The sequence below is a fragment of the Nestor notabilis genome, unplaced genomic scaffold (assembly GCF_000696875.1).
Source record: "Nestor notabilis isolate BGI_N333 unplaced genomic scaffold, ASM69687v1 scaffold25116, whole genome shotgun sequence".
NCBI classification, from domain to species: domain Eukaryota; kingdom Metazoa; phylum Chordata; class Aves; order Psittaciformes; family Psittacidae; genus Nestor; species Nestor notabilis.
This window is the reverse complement of record NW_009931819.1, coordinates 22,374-41,509: the sequence shown is the minus strand read 5'-3', so window position 1 is coordinate 41,509 and position 19,136 is coordinate 22,374. Positions and strand designations below refer to the sequence as shown.

The window sequence follows — 19,136 nt, the reverse complement described above, 5'->3', positions numbered from 1 at the left end:
AGGAGCTATTTAATTCTTCTCAGACTTCGTACTTAACATGCCATTAAGAAATACTTGCAAAGTAGAAGGCAGTTCTCTTTTCCGGCAGTGGCTGAAACTTTTTGTCATTGGCAACAGAGAAAGCAAACATGAAAATACCTTTGTTATAATATATTTTAATATCAGTTTTCATAGGAAGGGGCTATATATTGCCACAGGCAAGCCTGTGTTTAAACCAGGTAGTTGTGATACTTTTGGTTTTGTGCATTCTGTTACATGTGCCCTCATTACTGTGAGCAAGGACAGAAATGCTCACCTTCTCTGTGCATAAGGGTGGACATTGTTACCAATGGTGTTAAATTCTCGTTGCTGAGGCACATACCAGCTATGTTAAAAGCATCTGCCCCATACTCTCCTATGCCAACTCTCCCTATGCAGTCTCTTGAGCTGGGAAGAGGAGGGATGCATACATACACATTCCATTTTTATATAAATGCTGAACTGCGGAGACATGGAAAATACCTGCAGTGTAAGAGACAAACCCATGAAAAAATGTAAAACCCCAGGCTTGGTGGGGACGGACTATAATTTATTTTGTACAGAGATAAAATTCACTCCACTGTATAACATCCACGCAAAGTTCTAGATAACACAGGGATGTTTTTCAATTTACATAAACATACAGGTTTTCCTGCTCCCTTCATAAATTACTCCAGCTCTAGCACATGAAATGCTAAAGAATATACTAAGCAACCTTTTGGTCTATTTTGCATTCAAAGTAAGCAAGCTGAACCCCAATATTTGGTTCCTAAATCCTGCTAAATCTTTTGTTTGAGGGATAAGGCTGCCCTGTGCAACTGAGTTACATGCAAGTAGCCTGTACCTTCTAAAGACACGCCTGATGCCGTGTGTAAGTTTCCTTTGTAGACGCAGCCTCTATCGATTCAGGTGTTTTAAACTGAGCTTTATGAAGCTGTCTAGAGAAACTGGGCAACTATTTTCCACTTACCGGACAAGACCTCAGATATTCCGTTCTGCTGCATTAATACAAGCAAGTGATAAACTGTATTATCTACTGGCACTTTGAGGGCTAGTGAATTGAGAGGACAAGGTGAAACTCGATCTGCACCTCCATAACTGACTTTAAGAGATGATGAGTATGACGAAGTTCTCAAATAACTCTGTAACATCTGCGAACTTCACTGATGTAATGAAAATTAGTTATTTTTTCGTGATTGACACTGGGCTTTTTAAACAAGTGTTTAAAAACCTTTACCTCTTCATAGGTAAACCTGGACTACTGATCTGCAAAATCACCCAGTATGCACCATTTAGTGGCTATGCAGGAGCAAAACAGCAAACAGAGAAGCAGCAACTAAGAGATGTCTTTCAAAAAGCGGATTTATATTTAAATAGCGGTGACCTTTTAGTGATCAACAGTGATAATTTATTTCTGTGATCAAACTGGAGACATATTCCAGTTAGTTTATTTATTTCAGTGGTTATCATAAGAGAAATTTCTGACATTCTCTCTCATATCCAGTATTTCTTACTGACTGATGAAGAGGAATTTCTCTGATTTCAGTCAGAAAAAGAGAGGACTCCAAGTCACCTCCACTGGTGTGTTTTGTCAGTTGTGTTCACAGTTACCTACAGAACGTTCAACTTAGGGTGATGAATGAATGCTATTTTGGACAGTCAGAAACTAGTTGCATTCACAGAACACCACCGTTGTGGTTTCACATTCACTACTATACTTTTAAAACTCAGAAAGCATAGAGCCTACGATGAAATCTAAGATAAGTAGTATTTTGGGGGTTTATTTGCTTAGAGCCATTTTAAGCATGAGCAAACTGTGTTAAATTCTTCTGAGATTTGAATAATCTGGAATGCATTGTTGAATTTTTGGCATGTTTTTCTCTACTTTTGATAACAAGTTCCTTGTTTTAGTGCAAAAGTGCTTTCTGATCTCAAGATCAGTGCTCAGCCCATTGTAAAGTCCAACATTAAAACACTGGAGGTCTCTGTATGTGATACGCATAAAAATCATGACTATTGACTGCTTATTTTCCAGGTGGAAAGGTGAAAATGTTTCTACAACTGAAGTTGAAGATGTTTTAGGACTGATTGACTGCATTCAGGAAGTTATTGTATATGGAGTATCTGTTCCAGGTATGAGTGAAATACTTGACATTTCAACAAAAGAATCTTTAAATACATTAACAAAATACAAATATACTGAACTGCAGGGTATAAGTAGCCTTACTTCAACTTACTTTTCATAAGCTACAATTGATACATGACATCATTTAAATATATGGAATATTAATCAGCTAAAAAAACCCCCAAAAACATAGCCAAAGCCAAATACAGGAGAATGCAAGAACATTTGAGATGTTATGTAAGAAATTGCTTTCTCCCTTTTTCACCTTTCTTTAGCAATCTTAAGGAATGCAAGTTCTGACACATTTGCTGCCTATTTTCTACTTAGAAATGTGTGAAATATTTTATTAACTCTTTAAGTGCTTATGGCAGCTTTTATTTTTTTAATTTGAGAGGCACTGCTGCTAAAGGCAGATTCCCAGAGATACTGGAAGCCAAAAGAGGGAACAGAGAAATTTACTTTCTTGTTTCCTGTATTTTGGAGGTACTCTCCTGTCCATGTTTCTCACTTACCCAGATTGACAGGACTCCCATATAGCTCCTCACTGCATCTGGACTGTGATGGATGGTTAAAATGGAACCAATTTTTACAGTGTAATGTAGGGATCTGAAATCATACAAACAAGGTTAGATTTGATTGAAATCCTGAGCATCATGTTGTGCAAATGGTTTGGACTAGGTGCATAATATGTTGCATGCCCTTAGAGTAATCTAAGGAGGAGGAGGAGGAATTTTGGAGCCCCCGTTAACTAAGTTAGCAGATGTTAACAGGTATAACAGCTTAATTATTAATTCATTAACAATATTAATTAACAGGTATCACACTTCTCCAGAAAGATTTCCAGACTATGGTACATAACATGGCTCATATCAGTGACAATTTAGTGTTTCGGAATTGAAGAGTGGTGTTACAGACACCACTCTTCCTACATCCACCATTTATTCCCCATGTGATTGTGTTAAGGTTAAGATCCACTTGCTATTTCCTCTACTAAAAGCGGAAGACATGAGAACAGAAATGCCCAGTGTTTCTGAGGCGTAAAAAGACTGTTCATAAACCAAGATGCTCTATTAGAATAGTGAATTTAATTCAAATAAATAAACTTTTTTTAATCATGCCTGTCTGTTTTACACCTATTGATCTAAAATTAAAGCCTTTCTCTTTAAATCACTGTTATTTTCAGCTGCTTTGTGGTAGGGGTAAACATACAGTGTTGTAGGAGACATTTCAACAGAAAAGTAACAACATAGATGGTTTAGAGTTCTTTATTATTTCTCAGATTACACTCTAGGAGATGAGGAAAACATGCTGTTATTCTCAACACTTTTGTAACACCACATAGAAGAGGTGTTAATACCCAATTATGAAAGAACTTTATGGTAATAAAAAGGCTCTCCTCTTACATTTGTATAAGAACTGGCTGGACTGTGTTTGGGGTTGTTTTTTTGTTTTACATGGCACAGAAATATTTGTACTTTACTGAGGTAGCTGGGGGTGATAGTATTCATCACCTGAGAACTCATTAGTTCAACACTCTAGATTTTGATTAAGCAAATTGGAATGCTGGGTGTCAGCAATAGAGGGTGTTAAAGGCAAACAGAAGCAAGAGTCAAACTGAAGAAATGTTAAATTAGCTTATGTTTGTGCTCTTCTGTAAGGATTAGATTCTACTTTCTGTTTTCACTTACTCCCATACACAATTCTGTGAAAGCATGCATATAGTTGTAATGTAAAACTTTGTGTAAGAATATTAACTATTTCTTCTTGCATTACCTGTAATCCCAGAAAAGGGAACACCAAGAGTTTTGTGGTTTAAGTTGCATCCCATCCCTCAGCCACCAAAGCAGGAGAGAAGCAGCCTTCTCAGCATGTAGTTAGGCAAGTAAAAAAATCTGAAGTACTTGGATTTTTGCAGCATTCAAATGGTAACAATGATAAACTGGGTCTTAGTACTTTTTGTCCTCTTTCTGCATGAATGAGCTTGTCAGTATAAGTACAAGCATGTTTACAATGATGTATTGTAAAGCGAATTAACTCACACAGTGAAATGCTGCAGCAGGCAGCCTTGTGTCTCAGTTACAAGAGCTGATATTCCAGAGTCTTTCCAAAGACTTTAAAAAGATGGACAATTTTCAAAATATCTGCCATCTGTAGTTCTGATGCTAGACTGTAAAAAATTCGGCATCTAGCCATAGACATCACTTAGATGTCTAAGGGAAAACAGGTTAGAATGTTTTCTAAAGTGGCTTAGAAGGAATGGGTCACTTACAGGAGGAAGGGGAGGGAAAAAAGCCAAAATCAAAGCAAAGTAGAAGAGCTTAGTCTGAAGTTCAGATTTGTATATGAACTATAGTTTTGTGCTGCCATTATTCCTTCAGGTTATGAAGGCAAAACAGGAATGGCATGTATTCGACTAAAGGAAAACTCTGAATTTAATGCAGAAAGTACTTACAGACATGTTAAAACTCACCTTCCAAACTATGCAAGACCTCGTTTTATAAGGATTAAGGTAAACCATTGTTCCTAAGTAGCTTTTTTGTGTCCATCTGCATTGTGTTTCCTCTCTTTTCTATGCGGACTGTGGACTTCCTACTTATACTAGCAATTCTCAAAAAGGCTTCTTTTGTCACTCACTTGCTCTTGTCGTTTACCAATATGAAAGTAGAACTACACCCAGATGTTTCAGTTCAGCCTGAAAAAAACCAAGTTGCGTTAGCAGTTAGAGGATACCCATCATATTTTAACATTTGAAATCAGGAAGATCTCTTGGAAAATAGATTTCCTATTGTATTTCTTCAGCACAGCAATATAGGTGTGTTCTCCCTTTAGTGTAGCTCCCTCTACAGACTCCCCTGTGCAAAATAAAGATACACACACAAGCAAAAGCTTGCAAGAGAGCTTTTGCAAGAGAGGCCTTGGATTTTTTTTCTACCAGCAAATAAATAGCCAATTCTAAACTGAAGTTTAACTTGAATTGGGTAATGTTGCAAGAATGTCAATCCCACTGTACTGCTCAAGTTATTTAAAATAAACATTGCTCCTTTGAGAAATGTTGCATATTCACTGGGGTGATTCAAGTGGATGACACAGGGATACCAGCATGCCTAGTTATTTAATCAGCCTTTAAACTTCTGAGTTCTACAAACAAAACAGTTGACCGATCACAGCAGTGGTTTGTCTTGCCATCCCATGTAAAGTACAGTGAGTCTTGGTCAGTCTCCAACTGCTATCTCTTCACTTTGCTGAGATAAAAAAATCTGTTGTTTTTTGATCCAAGAACATAATATTTCTGGATAAACCCCTTGATTCTGTCTGACTAAAAGTTTAAAGCTAGTGTTTTCCTGCCTCTTTTAAATCAAATAGTAAGGTAAGCCTTTCATTAATGTTTCTGTGGCCCAGCACTTCTTAAGTTCAGAGGAATTACCAGCCCACATATTCCACAGTCCAGTTATTGCCCGATGAATGCAGATAGTTTAGACCTCTATGAGAGAGGCTTCAACTTCTGTGCTGTATGGATTTTCTTTAAATATGTTTCCCTAAATTTAGGAAATCTAATCTAATTGCCACCATTGTATGCTGACATTGGTAAGTAGAGATGTAATTTTGTGGTTTAGAATGCCATTGAACTTACAGCAACCTTTAAGTACTGTAAAGTACAACTAATGGAGGAGAGTTTCAATCCAGCCATCATCAAAGATCACCTGTATTTCCTGGATGACAGAGAAAACCTGTATGTACAAATGACCCAGGACATTTATAACTCAGTAAAAAAACAAGACTTCAGATTGTGAGAAAGTAAAAAAAACCCACAAACCTGTGTTTTATAATACTCAGTTTTTAAAGTATCTGTTATTGTAACCTTGCCAGGAAATCCTATTAATATAGCAACTATCAGTATCTGAAATAAAGTGTGAATGTGAGATTGTTTTAATAAAGCAGAATTTCACCAGCTCTATTTGTGTCTTGCCTGGCTTCTCCTCTCCTTCACACTTTGAATCTTGACTACCTTCCTACTGTGTATGGAAATATTTATTGTTAATGCTGTGAACATTGTACTGTGCACCTAAGCACGTGAAAGTGGGTACAAAGTCACACATCTCTATACAAATAATTTATATTCATATTAAAGGGTGATCCACTGCATTAGTAAGAATTACACCCCTACATCAGAACACAAAACTCATTATAAAAGACCATTAAACTTACAGTTGTCTCAAATTAACTAATTGAAAAAAGTCCATATTAGATGCTTACATTAACTTTTATCCATTGCAGCAGAGATGTCGTCTTTCTTACTTCTCATGCACCAAATAATACACACACAGAATGAGAACAGTTTATAAGAGCTAAGACATATTTTCCTTTGTGTGCAAAGAGAGTGATGTTGGGCCAGACACTTCATAAAAAAGTGAGGCTTAGATTTCCCTAGGATTTTTAAAAAGGCAAATAAAATTACAGAATGGAATGAAATAGATCTGTTCTTACTAGAAAAGGTTAGCAACCTAAATTTTACTGCTCCTTGTAACACGTGCCTCAATATATCCCACTGTGAGTTTAGGTGATGCTGTTTAAGGGTATGGAAATTGTTCTGATTAACCAGATTCATTGTTTATATAACTTGAGTATAGTCGTAGTGGTCAAACTGAAATTATTTGGCCAAGTATGCTGCCTTCAAGATGGGGTGATTGTAGGTGTCTGGGAACAACTATGAAGGCAGCAAGCACTCAGCAGTGTTTTCTAGCCCACTAGCAGTGCTTTCCTCAATAGACTTTTCTCCCCACACTTTTTAATTATTCTTGAAAACTAATGTAAATCATTGGCCTGTTGTAGCAATGTCTGTTGGCTGCATAGAGACCCTTTCTTCTGTAATGCCCTTTAGTTCTTCTGTTATGAGAAAGGGTGAAATATCATTCCTATTCTCTTTCCTCATGCACTTGTGTTTTACAAACCTTAGGTAATGCTAAAAGAGGCCACAGGTGATTAGCAAAGGCCCCTGCTCTTTCACTGTCACTGATCAGCAGAGGTGGAATGGCAGGGCAGCTCTGTTTTTAAATTCAGTGAGTTTTAAAATTGCCCTAATACAGCAAAATCTCATTGAGAGGTTACACCCTTCATTTTGCACAGTTCAGAACTGATGCTGTTATTGTCTGCACACACAGAGCCTCTCAGCAGTTTAAGTCAAGGTATTTTTAAAAACAAGTGCAAATTTAGGACTAAATAGTTTACCCCCTACAACATATTTGGTCAGAATGGTTCTAGCCTGCCACCTAGAAACTGTCCAATACCCAGACTGATAAGGCTGAAATTGGCATTTTCTTTACCACAGTCTACACACCAGAGAATTTCATGTTGTATGCCTACAAGATTTATTTGACATTTTCATTTATAAATACACAAGGTTTCCACCGGTAAAAGCACAGGAATTTTCTCAGTGGTCACTGCCACTGCTTACATAGTGAACGAAATAACAGGTAGTATTGCATATGAATAAGCAGACTTTGGTTCCCTTTCTACCTGGAGAGATCTTAAGGACCAATCTCTTTTCCTTGTTAAACAATGGCTTGCAGAGGACAGCAAGGCAGCTGAAGGCCACACTGAATGCTACACTCTGGAAAGCTTGGGACGCTGTAGAACTTAATTAGTTTTTTGAAGGCACTTTTTTTGAACATCATCACCTCTTCAGGCAGCCTGGAAAGAATTCTGGTATTTGCAAGAGACTCCTTCTTGTCAGTGGCTGCTGCTTTGGGGTTACACTGCTCAAGACCAGTCACTGGCACACTGTTGCAGCTAAGGGAACGTGCTGTCTTTTTCTTGCCTTGAACAGATAAATAACTAAATAGAAAAGAGGTTAACTTATGTTTGGTATCATCTTGGACATCTTCTGGAAAACAGTCATCTAGAGGATCCCTCTGACCTTTCACTTGTTGACTAATCACACACGCACTGGGACTCGCTGCTGGCTTCTTAGGCTGAACTACTATTTTTCTGGAAGGTGTTTTGTATTTTCCTCCATCTAAGTAAAGCTGAGAAGCATTACTAATGGCATCTGAACTAGGCTCAACTATCTTATTAGGGCTTCCTGCCCCATCACCAGAAGTGATGCAGTGCAACCCACAATTCTGGCTAACGATCCGGGCTGCAGTGTTTTGAATGATGTTCCAGTCTTGCAGAATATCTTCCCTGGTTGTGAACTGAGATGTTACAGTAAAGCGAATGATGAACTTGTCATGAATGGTTGCTGGAATAAGGAAGACCCTGCCAGAACTGCTTAGTTCTTTCAGGAGTTTTTCTGTCAGCCAGTTGGGACCCTGTTTAAAATATGAATAAGAAGAAAAAAGAGAAAAAAACAAAAAATAAAACTATAGTTAGAATTTCCAGTGACATCCAAACATCTTCATAAGAATTCCTGCATTACAGATTCTTACATGAAAGTTTATTCATAGTTCTTAATGTCTGGGGAGAGATCAGCTGTGGTCAATTAATTTGAGAGACATGCAAAAGGCCCTATCTTTACCTTTAGTCGAAATACAACCAGTCCAAGATGTCTTTTGGCAGGAATTTCAAAGAGTGGATCACTTTTAACCAAGGATTCAAAGAATTTGGCTGTTTCAGTACCCTATATTTAAGGGAAAAAAGTAGTTATGTATTGGTTTGTCACAAACACTCTGTAAGACACTAAGTAGTTCAAAAGAATTCCTTTCCTTATTGGAACATATCATTCCAGTGCATAAGTGGTAGCAAACAGAAGAATGACAATAATATTTGAAAGTCTATTTGCCCAAACCCTTGACAATGAACAAAAGTAACTGAACTACACGTAGGAATTTTCTAGAAGGTTTGAAAAGAGAATGTGTTCTCAGATGAGAGTCCTTTCGTGGCAACCGCTGATCCACAATACAACCCCTTGTATTTACACTCCATCGAGGACTTAAGCCTGTAAATTTTCATAGCAATGGGTTCAGCCATTCATCTCAGCCTGCCTCCCAAACAGCTGCCACTTTGCCTCACAGAAAGCTTCTACAGATCAGTACTCAATAATGTGCAGAAGGCACTGACTTATCGAATCACTTTTCATTGCCTATTGCTTTCAAGAAGGGTACAGGAAATGTTTTGTCTACAGGGTCAATCTTTAAAGATTACTTAAGAATACAATCGGCACACGTTTAGTGTTCACGTGCAAGCTTTGTGTGCGAGACAATTTCTGTAACTCATCTTTGCATCACTGAATTTATTAAATTCAGCTACCAGTAAATAAGTGTAATACATTTATGCTTCCATTGCAAATTCACATACACGTCGGACATGATCTTGAAGTTTTTTCACCCCAAATGAACGAATCACAAACCACAGCTTCAAAGAACGAAATCGACGACTCAGTGGAATTTGCCAGTGCTGTGAAAACACAACAGGTATCAATGACCACAAAACCAACAGAAAGGAGCATCCCCTTACACTGCTATAGTTGTTCATTCAGACTCGGGTCAGAAATCTCTTGACACAAGTAATTTCATATTACTGAAAATCTGCCAAGCCCAGGAAACGGCCATCAAAGAAACAGCTACAGGTTTTTCAATTATTCACCAAAATAAGATTTTGGCTACTCCCCTTAATCTGAGGCCTAGACATGCTTCAGGTTTTCAGTTAATTGCTAGCTAACGCCACCACCTTTTTGCATTTAAAGAGCATTATCAAGTTGTGTGTTTACACCGCAGGGCTGAGTGCCCACTTCAGTTCCTGTAATCTGAATATTTAAGTTCTACCCTGAACGTTTTCGCAAATCAACTATAAACAGTGAGAGCTGATAAAGGGGCAGACTCTTCCAGAGGAAGTAACGGCTACTGGATGGATAAGACTGACAGAACATGTAAAGGAACACTCCTAGGGAGCTACACAACTACCTGCAGGGCCCTATTTAACCACAAGAGGGACTCACTGATGTATTTTTTCCGCCCCTCTGTACACTCATACTCCCCAGTGAAAAGCACTATTGATTTCAAGACAACAATTATCTTTTCAGGACTAGGGTGAGATCATAGCAGAAACAATTGGCAGTGAATATTCCTTTGATTTACTTACTGAATTCTCCTGTAAGATAAATCTAAAGTGAAATGCCTCTTAGCTCTCCTATGAATACCTTAATCTGAAGAAAAATGTAATTCATTCTACTGCAGTTTCAGAGCATGGCGTTTGCTCACTCCTTTTTCTCTCTTCTCACATATCAGAGATAAAGAAAATCAGCTAAAATGCCATCAGTAGGAATTACTTCAGCAACACAATGCAGCTTGCCTTCTATGCAAAAAGGCAAGGCTAGATTCCAATCTGTGTAAAAATCTTAAGTACTTCAATCTCTAGATCTGAAAGCAGCTATATAATTAATTTTCATAGCCAGGGCTCACTTTCATTATTTAATCTGCATTAGGATCTCAGTATAATTTGGTTTATGCTTTTATGTAATGATGCCAGCTATAAGATAAGCATGCTCCAGAGCAGTCTGTTTGAACATTTTATATGCAATTTAAAATATCAACTCAAATAACTTACCATGAAATCAACAGCAGCTCCTGAGTTCGGATGTCTGAGGTAGACAGGGTTAACACTGAAGGTTTGATGTAACTTGTATTTATCCTTAACCCTACCAATTGTAGAATGAACTGTATTTAGCAAAAAGATTGTGCAGAGAAAGACTTTGCAATTTGCATGCTATCCTTTTGGTGGTATTTGTGTTTTGCCTTTACTCACCAAAATCCAGTGCAGTCAAAATGAACCATCATCCATTTAGAAGGGTTGAAAGTAAAGGAATCTGCATATTCGATTCCATTCAAGAACAATCGGAATTCAGGACATACAAACGCTGTTCCTGCATATGCAGCATCAATATGAAGCCAGAGTCCCTCAGCATCACCTAATGGAATTGGAATTGTTATGTCAGGGACGTAAGGAATCAAAATGCGTGCTTAATCTCTCCTCTCTGAAAACTAGGTGTATGTTTTTGCAGGGGGTGGATGGGCTGACAAAGAGCAACACAAATAACAACCTGGTTTTACCCTAAAGCTGTGCATCCAGAACTGCAAAATACAGGATAATGCTGAAATCAGATGGACTCTGTAACAAAATTCACCATTCCATATGTGTGAGGCTTTTTAATGCTTGATTTCTCTCACCTGCCTTTTTACTAAGTGAAAATTCCAAGTACAACTCAGTTCCACAAAGCCAGAATAAAGACACAGTGGCAAGCAAAAAGTTCCCAGAGATAGAAGCCATGCTCTGACCCATAGGAGAAAAATACCACAGGGTCTTGTTGGAATTTATGCTGGAACAGAATCTGCAACCACATCAAGTTACCAGCTGAACTGGTGGCTACAAAGGACACCCGACTAAACGCTACCTTCAAAACTCCTTTGCTACATTAAATATTTATGTATCCATCCTACAGCAGTTCTGCACTCTGTACTGTACAGTCTGTATTCCATGAATAACCACATTAAAGATGTATTAGTCGGAAAATTTCATCCATCTTGAACAGAAAGTATTTTTACATCTTAATTTAAATCTTCCAGAAATCACTGCAAAGTCTTGCACTGACTCCACCAATCTTTGAGACATAATGGAAAAACTCAGCTGATGATTTTTCATGCCATCGGCTTTCGCATGGAAAATTCTCATACTCTTCTGTGCTATCATAGTTTAAAATCAGGAATAAAAAGCCACTCACAAATTGGACCCAGTTCTGAGAGATTGTCAAAAGCACAGACACCAGTTGTACCCAAAGTTGCACAAACCTAGAAGAAAACAAACATGGTTTTAATGTTAGGGATTTTTTTAATAAATGGATGCAGCACTTTAAATGTGGAGAATCTGTCACAGCTGAAATTGTGTTGATTTTTTTTGTTCAATAAAGTAGAAAATCTTGTATACATTTTCACCTTCAGCTAATGTATTTTAACACAGTAAGAAATGTTTCAGATGTAATTTTATGTTGACATTAAGAATGCAACACCCCCAACTAGAAAGTTGACATACAAAGACTGGCACCAGGCCTTTCTTTCTGTCTTCTGCAATGGCTTTCTTCAAAGTTTCACCTCTGAGGGAAAAGTTCTCATCCACAGGCAGAAATTTCATCTTCACAAGAGAAATCAAGCCAGCCTTTTCTACAGAAGAATGTGCCTTAAAAAAAGTAAAGGTAAGAAAGCAAGCTGTAAAGCTGAATAGTTGTGATAAATTATGGACTTATAAAAGACAGTGGTTGCAAGAAAAGCAGAGATAAGGTCCTTATAATGATATTATAATAATAATCCATGTTAATACAAGTCTAAAAGTTTCTTCCTTGCAAGTAACTAAAAGAAATAATACACTGTAATTCCAAGGAATGCATATTCTCCATTTATTTGGGTACTTATCTCTAAAATGTAATCACAGGCATCCTCATCTTGCTTTTGGAGGGCCACTTATCAAAACTCAGATCTTAAAAGAGCCTCTAAAAATGGATCAACCTGTTTATTCCTTTCTCCCTGACATAAGAAGATTAAAACACCCTGAAGCATGCCTACTTCTGGCAGTACTCCCTCACAAGAAAAAGCTCTTTTAGTTACACCAATGAAGAACCAGCATGAGCATCTCTCTTGCAGTTTTTGCAGGAGAATAGACTGTTCAAGAGTCCAAGGACAGAACAGGTTTGGAGGCAGAGGCACAGTAATATGTAGATACCTCCTCCAAGAACAAGCACAGAGGCTTAGAGTGGAGGCTGCAACCAGGAGCAGCACTGAGGTAACTAATGCCCTGAGTGGAAGGAGGATGTGAAGCAAAAAGAGCTGAAGCAGCATGAGATCAGCACGTCATAACTGGAGTAAGGCTTGGTGAAAAACAGAAAGGAGATGCAAAACTGAGTCACGTGAGACAGTGTCTTGAGGACTGCTGGGACCCTATAAAACCTCATCTCACAGATTTCATTTCCTCATCTGCAGAAAACAACATTAGAGGAACTAATTCAGGCTTGTACTGCATTCCTGTTTGTTCTTCCCTTGGAACAGAAATGCAAGTTCACATTGTATGAGCTGGGTGAGGCAGCAGAAGCAAATTTGTTTTCTTTGTAACCACAAGAACCTACTTGATCAGACGCATAAGCGATGAGGCGAGAATTGAGTGAGGACTCATCAGTGTCTGGCTCAGAAAGCTTCATCTCCAGAATTCTGTTTTTCCTTGCTGCAAGCAGTGCAACCAAGGTTGATTCACTCACAGTGCTCTGCAAAGACATTGCTCATTTATTGCAACATATTGCCACTTTATTGCTATTTTATCAGGGATTTACTGAAGCCACTGAAGCGCTCAGCTGCCCACACCCTCCTCTATTTCTACTACCACTTTTCTGGGATGTGATGGAAAGTCACTAGTGATGAGCAGCTCTCTGGGCCAGCGACACAAAACAAAGCCTTTTAACTACTGTACATTTTTATCATGCAGGACTGAGTTGGGGGGAGTAAATAAATCACATTTTCCTTTTGCTTTTCTACAGCTTAAATGTAGTATCTTCCGTAAAAATTACAAACCTGAGCAAAGCTCCTTATAACACAGAGCCTCAACACTGATTCCAGGGGACACTTGCTCGGGCCTTATGAAGGGAGACGAATGTTCAGGCCTTGATCTTGCAATTCTCAGACACACAAAATAGACATGAGAAAAATAATTTCTTGTGTGGCTAAGGACTGCTGGTGGAAGGACAGTGACAAAGATTCCTTCTCTAATCATGGAAGGATCACTTCAGTGATTAATTTGGTGATGTGAAACAGCCTGAAGGAAACAAATCTAACCCTCTTCTAACCTTAGTAAAGCCACAAGAGCACCTGCTCTTCATCTGTAACACAAGTAGGACTAAAAGCAAGAGCAACTCCCCTTTGATCATCTTCTCTAATACTAAAATTTGGGAAAGCAATGTCAAATTGGTATTTTTCTCTAATCAGACCCATAGAGCAAATCTTGGTTTTGCCTCCAGGAAAACTATCACCCAGAGGGAAATTCACTTGGGTGAAAACAAAAACATTATGAGGCCACCTCTGATCTCCCCTACCTGTAACACTCCTCCACCCACACTGTCAGGATGGTGGTGCAGGAATTTATCCGGAAGGCCCAGCATTTTAGCCAACCAATCCATCACATTCATTTCCAGTTCCGTACAGGCTGGACTGGAGGCCTAGAAAAATCAAATAAAAAGAGAATCAGGCTGTAATTCCCCCTGCAATCACAGCAGGAGTATAGCCCTTAGCTAGTAATTAAAATGTGCTTTACTCTCTTAACACGTTTTAATTGCCTTGGGAGAAATCTCACCTAGATGCAAAAAAGGCAGATGATGAGCTTTGTAACACTGGATATATAAGCAGCTGACTGTGTAATATTATGGCCCATGCCTAGCAGAACACAACGTTATTGTAATAAAAGTTATGTTGTTTGGTGAGTTCTGTAATACAGACCTCTATGTTAAGGCTGCAGTCGAGGGTGAGCTCCAGGTACCTTGCTCATTACCAGTTGCTCTCTTGGAATACCAGAGAATCTCACCAACATCCTTAAAAGGCTGTCTTCAGATTACCTGCACCACCTCAGTGCCGAGCTTCTAAATTATCACTTATTTTAGAGTCATTAAAAAAAATTAGAATCACAATGAGCCACCTGAGATAAAACCCTGGAACTGCAGTGCACCACACAAGCACGTGCCCTTGCTCTCTAAAAGAAAGAGCACTGATGTTTTAGTGAGGCTTTTCGAAGAGCAGCAAAAGAAAGGTGAAAGCTGTTCTGCAGTGTCCAGCTTTCCACTTATGAAGGAATGGATTTACATTGCAAACTTAACAGAAATCTATCAAAACTACATGGAGAATATAACCGTCAATTTATTAGAGGTTTATGAGTTTCTACTGCTTTCTTACACGGAAACATACATCTAAAAATCTGGACAACTTCACCATAGTTTCAGAATGCTACTGAGGTATGTAGAGTCATAAGCAAGTAGTGCTGTGTGGCTGCCGCAGGAGGATACAAAGTGCTCACATATTCTGGAATAGGCCACCAAACAACTATTTTCAGAAGAGAAAAAATAGGAAATGTGTTCTCTCAAAGGCACAGGAGAGCTGGAATGGAGCCCAACCTAACTTGCATTCATGGATGGTGGCTGCTCCATTGCCTGCAGTGCTTATGTAACAGTCTCAGCACCAAGACTAGATGGCAAGGAACACTGCTCACAGGGGGATATGCAAAGAATTAGAAACCAGACATTTCTAGTGATATATTTTCTTCATTCACCTCTTACTACCAGGTGACATTTGCTCTTATATATTGTATTTGTTTTTTTCAAGTGCCATTTTTCATTTACACAAACAACGTACAGTCGGTTGAAGTAAATAATTATACTGACTCACAGAACAAGAAAGAATGACTATGACCTACTCCTGCATAATACACACAGAAGATGAATATTTAAAATAACAACAACAACAAAATTACCCATGTGAATCCCAAGCAGTTAATTGCATCAGCCAACATATCTCCAAGGAGCGAAGGCCAGGAAGTAAGAGCTGGAAAGTAGGCATGCATGTGTGGACTTTGCCAATGGACTACCTAGAACAAAATTATTTAGAAGTAGGAAAATGTCACAAAATTCTGCAAGAGATGTAGCGATTAGCATCTGTTCAAAGTGATGGAAAAGGATCACAGCAACATATTACGTGCAATTATACATCTGCTAGCAGAAAGCTACAGAGATAATATTGACTGGAGTGCAGCATTAGCAAATGATAACACTGCCATTATTAGATAAATTCCAAATTATAGCAAAAGCATTTATCTGAATTGAACAGGCAGATAAAGATTCTGAACAGGAAAGAATGGCCTTTTGAACATGGTACAACAGCTGAAATATTTATCAATACATTTATCTTTAAGGGAAATCCTTTCAACGAAGTTGCTCTTGCTCATTTTGTCAAACAACAGCTTGCCTTTAGCTACACACAGCAATTTACAATCGTATAGCCCCCTCTATACACCTGAAGAAGCCTGCATGGGGGACACCAGCATAAGCACATTTAATGTGAATACCTCTCCTACATCAGACCACGTTTCTGCAAACACCTATAAAGAAAATTTTAAAACATACTTTTAAACAGCTTCTTACATGAGACATTTAATTAGATATATGAACTCCCTTAGCAGAATCTGCAGTATTTATGTACAAAAGGAAGGAGACTTTTACATTCAGAGAGCAGGAGACATGTCTTATATGTAATGACCTTGGGCAAGAGATGTTTCACCTTGCTGTGCCTGCGCTTCCACATGTCTGAAATCAAGACGATGCAGTTCACGCCTTGTGAAGCTAAATTGACCAGTGTCAGAAAATCATCGTTTCCCTCTAAGCAAGAATAAGTTATTCTTAATGTATAAAATGCTTCAAAAATATACTCAGCCTATGCCCTAAAATTGTAGTTAGGAACACAACAGTAATAGCCAGAATCCCTCTGTGGACTTATCTACAAGACATTCTACGTTTTGGGGGCTTTACTTATTTAGCTAAGTGTTGTGCAGAACCTGTGCATTCCTGGGATTTGGTGTCCACCTCAAGTACTAATAGCTTTTTCCTGTCATGATTATACTTCATGTCTTACCCCGGGCATAATAATCTTCTCTATATCTCCAAAGATGTTGTCCCAGCTGTCTGGGTCCATTGGGGCAGAATCCGGCAACTGGGCTCTCATGTAACCTGGCTGCACATCAGGAGTCACCCGTCTCTCTCTCACATTGCTCAGGTACTGGCAAATGTAATTCTTTCCCTGGAAGAGGCAAACCAGTGTTTTGAGTTTCAATTGTGGGAAAACTAGTAGTACTAGCACTTCATGCAATCTTAGCACTGGACATGGCTTGGAATCCTGCTCCCACGATAAGCCACAGCAATTAACCTTCCTCCTATACCCTGCTTGTCCCACCTCATAACATAGGGACACAGCTTCTAGAAAAGGCTTCATGGGAACAGAACAGATTCACAGGGTTATTTCACTGCCCTCATTGAATAGTTCAAAAGTACCTTTAAAATACAACAGGGTACAAGTATGGTCTGTTTGATTAATGAAAGGATAGAAAGATTTTCTTGCCTACAAACTAACTGAAAATGCATTTCACGGAAATTAAGGTTTTGTAATGCCCCATACTTCCCTGTCATTACAACATACCCACTTTCGCATCCCCTGAAAAGAGCTGCACAACTCCACGCCTTTTCTCCACATTTTAGGCAATCTCCTCACACCCTAGGACCAACATTTGCTCCCCATCTCCAGAACTGTGCCAGTATCACTGAGGTTCCATGGTGCCAGCCAGGAAGAGCTACTGTGAGTAACACCTTAGCACATGTTTATTCAGAATCACAGCTTTGTAGCTGTCCCACAGTATTTTAAATGCAAGGCCATCCACTGACTCTAAATCCATTAATTTAAACTCAACCCTGGGACATAGTTTACTCAACCACAGGACACATTTTTGTCTCAGCCTCAGCAGATCTAAATCTCAAGGACATGTGTGCAACTGAAGAATATATAGCTCATACAAATTTTGGGTACCACTCCCTACCCTACAACAGTTGATCTCTGTAAGCAAATGCTATTGCCAAGAGCAGAGGATCACTCACCTCTCCGTCTGTACTCTTCAGGGTCCATACCGATTCCTTCCAAAAGCACCTCTTCAAACCTGGGCCACGACCTTTGAGGCGCTGCGGGCAGCTGGTCTGGTGCCCTGCTAGCTGCTTCACCCTTTATAGCTCCCTTTATCTCTCAGACTCATGCATTCTGGAAAAGGTTTAACGTAGGCAGATTATTGGTAAGTGTTTATCTAACTCCTCCCAACTGAGGGCTTTTACAGTCTCTCGTATGTTCTCATCTGTGCTCTTTTGATGTGCATGATAGCGTATTTCTAAGAGGAACTGCCTCTGAGCTAACCCTTTCCCTTTTTCAAACAATCTTTCAGAAGTCTCACAGTAAACTAAGTCATGAATATAATGCACATTAACATCAGACTTCTGGGAGAGAAAAAGCTCAAGAGCTTTCAAAAACAAATTAAAATGTCCATGTTACTCTAGGACACTGAAGTCCTGTGCTAACAGTAGTTATAAAACAAGGCACCAGCACCTAACACATTTGACACCTATGCTGTCAAGTTTCTCACTGTCAGAAGAAAACGCATTACAATTATTTCCAGTTCCAGAACTGCAATACAAAGCAGCAGTGATCCTCCCTGTGGATTTCTTGCCCTTCCAGATCAGACCAGGGTACGCTGCAGGGTGATGTTCCTTCACCGGAGTCACCCTAGACTGCTGAACTGGGAAAATGCCTCCTTCCCCTCCACCACTGTGCTGCTTTTCTCACATATATGTACTGGGATTTGGCCTTGTATCTCCAGAATTCTTCCAAGTCCTCCAACTGGACTGTTCTCAGTTTGGAAGAACAGCTATGTACATTCCCCCTTGTTTTCGTTTCAGGACACAAATATATCCTGATCTCTTTGGCAGCACTACCTTTAACACTGGTTTGACTCAGTGTTGAGCACTTAATCTTCATCAGAAGGAGCTCACTTGGTCTACACTGATACCAGGCAGCCCTGGGAAAAGAGAGGCAGGACTTGTGGATTAAGCACCAGAAACTATTTTGTAGTACAATACGTGCTCGTCCTATTTTTGTTATACCCTGTGCTCCTGCTTAAGGCTGGCCCTGTTTGAGACAGGATAGCTGCCTTGGCAGACCCCTTTGTCTGCTATGTGACATCAGTTTCTCTGTTCTCATCATATGGAAGAGAACTGGCAGTGAGAGCAGCTTTGGTTCTCTGCCTCGTGTACTATAGTGCAGCCCAAATGCTTTCATTATTCTAGGAAGCTGTTACATCTTTCTCCACAGCGTACTTCACACAGAACAGTATGAAAACCTTTCCTAGATTCTGCTGCGATTAGATATCTGTGTAAGAACGGTTTCACAGACAT

The 19,136-nt window shown here is 39.1% G+C and overlaps 2 protein-coding genes across 2 annotated transcripts in view; one reads left to right on the top strand and one right to left on the bottom strand.

Moving 5' to 3' along the window:
- The window catches only part of SLC27A2 (solute carrier family 27 (fatty acid transporter), member 2), a 10,761-nt gene extending 4,827 nt beyond the window's left edge, over positions 1-5,934 (top strand). Inside the window, 5 exon segments of the mRNA XM_010016088.1 lie at positions 1,266-1,425; positions 1,427-1,459; positions 2,054-2,151; positions 4,522-4,652; positions 5,758-5,934. Of these exon segments, the coding sequence (XP_010014390.1) occupies positions 1,266-1,425; positions 1,427-1,459; positions 2,054-2,151; positions 4,522-4,652; positions 5,758-5,934 (599 nt within the window).
- A 1,721-nt stretch (positions 5,935-7,655) lies between these two features.
- On the bottom strand, positions 7,656-19,136 carry HDC (histidine decarboxylase). Its single transcript, XM_010016087.1, has 13 exons — positions 19,059-19,136; positions 17,796-17,906; positions 16,783-16,947; positions 15,629-15,742; positions 14,205-14,327; positions 13,248-13,382; positions 12,164-12,307; positions 11,856-11,922; positions 10,883-11,045; positions 10,685-10,775; positions 9,437-9,535; positions 8,658-8,759; positions 7,656-8,451 (listed from the first exon to the last, which is right to left on the bottom strand). Exons 1-13 carry the CDS (start codon positions 19,134-19,136, stop codon positions 7,693-7,695), a joined length of 2,151 nt encoding a protein of 716 aa, XP_010014389.1. The 3' UTR covers positions 7,656-7,692.